At 52.8% G+C, this 6,000-nt stretch overlaps 1 protein-coding gene across 18 annotated transcripts in view; it reads left to right on the forward strand.

Moving 5' to 3' along the window:
- Positions 1-6,000, forward strand: part of MACF1 (microtubule-actin crosslinking factor 1) — a 194,524-nt gene that overhangs the window by 60,242 nt on the left and 128,282 nt on the right. For all 18 annotated transcript variants that reach the window (XM_019547553.1, XM_019547549.1, XM_019547558.1 and 15 more), the window contains exons 6-14: positions 874-1,040; positions 2,346-2,458; positions 2,587-2,693; positions 3,152-3,271; positions 3,382-3,477; positions 3,870-3,997; positions 4,155-4,248; positions 5,077-5,231; positions 5,512-5,788. In XM_019547553.1, coding sequence (XP_019403098.1) covers positions 874-1,040; positions 2,346-2,458; positions 2,587-2,693; positions 3,152-3,271; positions 3,382-3,477; positions 3,870-3,997; positions 4,155-4,248; positions 5,077-5,231; positions 5,512-5,788 — 1,257 coding nt within the window. The remainder of the gene's footprint in view (positions 1-873; positions 1,041-2,345; positions 2,459-2,586; positions 2,694-3,151; positions 3,272-3,381; positions 3,478-3,869; positions 3,998-4,154; positions 4,249-5,076; positions 5,232-5,511; positions 5,789-6,000) is intronic.

A 6,000-nucleotide genomic window follows, 5' to 3' on the forward strand; every position in this document is an offset into this window, starting at 1 on the left:
AGAAATGCATAACAGGGAACTGTAGGCTGGATTGACTCGCTGAATCCCTTGAAGGAGAAATCACGTTTCCAGGCTAGAGAAATTGTACGAAGAACCTGTAAGATCCTTGGGACTTAAAAAGGTGCACTAAAGATGCCTTTCCTCCCGGCTGTGGGTATCACTTATACCTTGTGCATTGGATAGTGCTGTGTGTGAGCCATCCGTGTGGCTGTGGCTGGGGCATGTCCTCTCCTGGGACTCATGAGACCGGCATGGGGAGGAACCGTGAGGTTTTGAGCTAGCATGACTGCTGCTTTTGCCCTTGGTTCTGCCCAAAAGACCCCCCCCTCCCAAAAAAACATGTAGAGGAGAGCAAAGAAGCCCCTGGATCTTAAGGAAGGGAGTTGAATCCCAAACGTTGCAGGCTGTTTACCAGGCACGTAGCAGATCTTTTGAAACAGTCCCATTTCAGACCTCCCGGGTTATCGCGTCTCTCTCCAACTGGACTCCTTTGCTCTGAAAAACCAGCCTGCATGAGTCTGTTTGCTACGCCCTCTCCTTTCAGATGATTTTAGTCTGCTCTCAGACGTGCTGCGGCTGCCTACTGAACCTGGCTGCCTGTAGACACTGATCCCAGGCTTGGGGTTTGAATGGGGGCATGTTCCCAGATGTGGCCGTAAACCTCAAAGCTGGCACTTCCACAACTCCCTACTTCCGCCCCCACGTAGTGGATGTGATAGAGCTTTCTAGTGCATCATGCAGCTGGCCGTAGTCCTGTATAACTAGGCTTTGGTCCCATCTGTCTTGTTTTATTATTATTGTAAGCTGCCCTTTTCTGGGGGGGAGGGAAGCATATATGTCTAATAAATACAAAAAAATGCCATGTCTTGACAGATCTCCGACATCTACATCAGCGGAGAGTCGGGGGATATGTCTGCGAAAGAGAAGCTGCTTCTCTGGACACAGAAGGTGACAGCTGGCTACATCGGAGTAAAATGCACCAACTTCTCCTCGTGCTGGAGCGATGGGAAGATGTTCAATGCTCTCATCCACAGATACAGGTATGTGGAAAGGAGCAGCGGGGGATGCCCTGAATGGTCGGGGGGCGCGTACCACTGCTTGTGCTGTCCGCAATTACCGTATTTTCTGACATACCACATGCACCTCTTTCCCAAAAGTGAGTGGCTGGAAGTTAGAGTGCAGATTGTGGGGGAGAAATGTGGTAAGAGAAGTTCCTGCTGCTTACTGGGCAAAAGCAAAAGTAAAATCTGCAGTGACCGCAGAAAACAGAAGAGTGGGCACAATGTATGCGGATAACATGGTCATACTCTGCACTTTGAAGCCCAAGTTCTCCTCTGCCAGGAGGTGTTGCTTTGCTGGCTCAGGGCCCCGCCTGGTGGAGAAGGCTGAGAACATGCAGTGGTGCAAGAAGCAGCAACTTTAATGAGGGTTTGGGGCAGAGGGGGAACACTAAAACCAGAAGTCGGGCTCCTCTGGCCACGTCTCACGTCTTCCTCATGCGGAAGGAGTCCAAAGTCTCATACTGAGATGTCCCCTAAGCGGTGGACGAGGGGAGGGCTGTGTGCTAGGCTAGGAGTCCTGGGAGCTAGCTGGGATGTCACCGCTTTTGAGTGTGAACGTGAAGATTTCCTGGTCCTTATTCTCACATGCACACCCTGTTTTGTTTGCATGCCCAGTTGCACTAGCAGTACCACCCTGGTGGGGCACTGTGAAGGGGTCTGCCAATACACTGCCCTCCTGGTGGCCTGCCTTGGCATGGCTTGCCCTGCCTCGGTTTCCCTCTAGATCACCCTTCTCTCAGACTTGTCCTCAGTCTCTGCCCAGGGGGGTCTGAGAGGCAGCAGTGCTGGAAATGACCTGAAACAATGTTCCCAAGAAAGAGAAGCCTTCTGCCCATCCCGGATGACCCTTCTTCCCCAGTCTCTGGGGGACACTCTGGACATTGGTGCTCTCTGCTTGAGATGGGTCTGCTTCAGGGAGCTTCTCTCTCCCGTGGGCCTGTCCCTTGAGAGCCACAGGACATGACCTGCCTTCTGCAATACCCTCGGGGAAAACACCTGCCTCCTTCCCTGCTTGACCCAGCAATTGAAGCCAACCACCTGCTCTGTGGCAGATCACGATCAGCTGGGGGGTGGGAGAGCAACTAATCCATCCTGGGTCCAGCCCCCCTTCAGGGGACTACTCACCGGTGATGGGCACTCCTGGCACTCCCATTCAGGGTACCTGCAGCCAAGGGCTTCTCTGTTGCTTGGCCTCTGTGCCTGTCTGTCCATGCATGTGTTCAGCTGCACAGCAAGCCATGCGATGTCTCGGAGGGAGCCTGACGGGGGCTCTGTGTCTTTCAGGCCGGATCTGGTGGACATGGAGAGGGTGCAGATCCAGAGTAGCCGGGAGAACCTGGAACAGGCCTTTGAGATTGCAGAGAGGCTGGGAGTCACCCGACTGCTGGATGCTGAAGGTGAGAGGATGTGGCAGCTGGCTGAGCGTGGTTAGCCAAAATGACTTTCTGGTGTCTGCCTGGGGAGAAAATCTACTTTCCCTTTGCCCCTCCCTGATCGCTCCCATGTCTTTGTTCCCTTTCACCAGATGTGGATGTCCCGTCGCCCGATGAGAAATCTGTGATCACTTATGTGTCTTCAATCTATGATGCCTTTCCCAAGGTCCCCGAAGGCGGAGAAGGGATCAGCGCTGTTGTAAGAGCCTCTGCTTTTCACATCTGCTGACCCCATGTTTTTTGTGGGGCTCATCTGAGCTTCCCCATGCAGCTGCTGGGCATATGGGAAGTTCGTCTTACCCTGCAGGCAGAGAGTTTGGAGGCTTCCCCTGCTGTCTGCACGAGAGGGCTGCACAGATGAAATAGCCTGGAATAGTGCAAGAGAGACTGGGGAGAGGTGTTGGGACATAGCACAGGTGTAACCTGGAGGCAGGAGCTCCTTTCTGCCCCTTTGATGCTGCCTCCCCAGAGCAGGCCCCTTTTGCATTTGACCCTTGGAAGACGCAGCCATTGCGAGTCACAAGCATCCAGTACTGCGAGCATCTGTGATTGCATTAGTTCTCCAGTAACACAGGAGGCTTGGAAGAGATGGGCTGCCTTGTTGTCTTGCTGTTTTCCCTGATGAACCCTTTACATGGCTCTCCCTCTTCCTCCCAGGAAGTGGATTCCAGGTGGCTGGAGTACCAGAACCGTGTGGATTCCCTCCTCTCGTGGATCAAGCAGCACACGATATTGATGTCCGACAAGTCCTTCCCCCAGAACCCTGTAGAATTAAAGGCAAGTGCTAAGCAAAGTTCCTCTGGAGCATGCTAGCTCTGGGGAGACGCTGGTGGGAGAAAGGTGGCCTGGAAAGCAGGAGGATGATGTGGCTTTGTGTCCCCTTGCAGGCACTTTATAACCAGTACATACACTTCAAAGAAATGGAGATCCCGGCAAAAGAACAAGAGAAAGGGCAGATAGAGGAGCTGTATAAGCTACTTGAGGTAAGAGCCTTCTTAGCAGTGTGAGTAGCTGGCAGTATTATGCTTTTTGCAAGGCATGCTGTGCATTCAGTTCGGGGTTAAAGAAATAACCCTGAGGGTACAGCACAATGCAAGCAGTGCTGGACCCAGGGGGACTGAGAGATCCAATGGCTTCCCTCCTGGCTGTAGTGTCTGAACACATCCCAGTAGTTGAACTCCTTCCCAGTGCAGTACAGAGAGGGTGATGTGAGGATAGAGGTGTGGATGGAAACATCCCAGTCCCACATGGGGTTGGGGGAGCCTTATCCACCTCAGAGGTAGGAGGGCCTGTCACAGGAGGGGGAATGGAAGAGCATGGCTGTGATCTCAGAGGGAAGAAGGGATGAAAGACTGTTTTCTTGTGGTGCTTCAAGGTGTGGATTGAATTTGGCCGCATCAAGTTGCCCCAGGGCTACCACCCCAATGACGTGGAGGAAGAGTGGGGCAAGCTGATCATAGAGATGCTGGAGCGTGAGAAGTCTCTGCGGCCGGCAGTGGAGAGGTTGGTGCTGAACTGGGGTGGGGCCCGTGGAGCTCACGGCACCCTGCTTGGAAAGTCGCGCTGTTTCTCTCTCCATCCCCTTCCCCTCACCCCAGCCCCAATGGCTGGAGGTGTCCGAGGAGGTGGCTTTTCTCTGATTCCCCCTGTCTTGTCACAGGCTGGAATTGCTGCTACAAATCGCTAACAAGATTCAGAACGGTGCTCTGAGCTGTGAAGAAAAGCTCACCCTGGCAAAGAACACGCTGCAAGCTGTGAGTGTCAGCACTTCTTTCCTGATTTCATGTTGTGCCTTGTGTCTGTTTTTCCTTTCCTTGGGACCTGCCTTCCTCCTAAGCTTTCCTTTGTGCTGCTGAGTTTAGGGTCAGGCTGCTGGATACCCAAGTGAGTGGGAGGTCCCAGGAGGATACTTGAGCTAAGAGGACAAATATAGCCCTTGGCTGTGTGATCAGGGAGCTGATATAACTTCTCTGTATAGCAAAAGAAAAACCATTGCTGGACAACTAGTGCTTAGTTCCTTCCAGCTTCCAAAAAGATGTTGACAGATTGGCAAAAGGTCAGAATATTGCTACTGCGGTCTGGAAAACCTGGCGCCTAGTGAGTTTTGCAGAACTCGGCCTGTTTAGTTTGTCCAAGAGAACATTAAGGAGTAACCTGCATCCTTCTGATCATTGAGGGCCCTGTAATGTGGCAGAAGAAGACAGTCCAGCCATTGGAAGCTCAAGCCAGGCATGTTCGGGTTAGAAATAAGAGGGACGTTTTATAGTGAAGGTGGTTCAGTCATTGCACGCACTCATCCAAGGATGGGTGGGTTCTGCCATGTCCAGAGGTCTTAAGCGGTGACTGGACATTGTTCAGCGAGATGCATTATGGGCTTTAGCACATGTTAATACCTGAGGCTCCTTGGAGATGGGGGGAGGGGGGGGTGTGTGTGTGTGTGTATCATGCTCGTGACTGTCCTCTCTGGCTTCAGAGTCTGCAAACTGTGGATGCTGAGCCAGGGTAGAGCCCTCTGGCCTTGTGAGGCCTGGTGCAGCGGGCGTGAGGAGCACCAGTAATAACTCTTGTATCTCCCACTGCAGGATGCCGCTCACCTGGAGTCCGGTCAGCCAGTGCAGTATGAGTCCGATGTTGTCATGTACCTGCAGGAGTGTGAAGGGCTTATCCATCATCTGCAGGTGGACTTACAGATCCTGCGAGATGAGAATTACTACCAGCTGGAAGAATTGGTCTTCAGGTGAGTGGCTGAGAAAGTCCTGTGGGCCTGGGCAGAGCGGTACAGTGGTGCTAGTCTGTAGACACCCAGCAAAAACTTAGCAGGAAGGGTTCAGCACTAGTTGAGTGTGTGCCCTGCTTTTGATGCCCTCCCTAGCAGAAGGGTGACTGTATGCCAACCCTCAACCCAGGGAGAAAAATAAGATCATTTTAGAGAGCAGGCAGGGCATGTCTGGTGTCCCTCCCAGAATCCAGACCTCTTTAATCAGTCTCCTCCCTGTCCCCTTCCTGCTTCGCTTCAGGATCATACGTCTGCAAGACGAGCTGGTCACCCTGCGGCTGGAATGTACTAACCTATACAGGAAGGGCCATTTCTCATCACTGGATCTAGTGCAGCCCTCCACCCTGAGCACAACGCACTTGAAGGCAGAGTCCTTGACGAAGGGAACGCACACGTCTTCTGCCTCCTGGTTCCGGAAGCCCATGACCCGCACAGAGCTGGTAGCCATCTCCTCTTCTGAGGATGAAGGCAACCTCCGATTTGTATATGAGCTGCTGTCTTGGGTGGAAGAGATGCAGGTGAGTGTGCTCCCCGGATAGGGGGTGGGGATTGAGGAGCTCTGCAGACAGAATAAGCTGCATCCATTAGCATGGAAGGCTTTGGTATTTTCTGCCTTTTTGTTTAAATTGCACTTTCAGCTCAGATTTCATAGACATTAGGGCTGGAAGGGACCTCGGGAGATCATCAAGTCCAGCCCCCTGCCCAAAGGGCAGGAAGTCAGCTGGGGTCA

This window comes from Crocodylus porosus, unplaced genomic scaffold (genome assembly GCF_001723895.1).
Source record: "Crocodylus porosus isolate Cpor-Errol unplaced genomic scaffold, CroPor_comp1, whole genome shotgun sequence".
Classification (NCBI taxonomy): Eukaryota; Metazoa; Chordata; order Crocodylia; family Crocodylidae; genus Crocodylus; species Crocodylus porosus.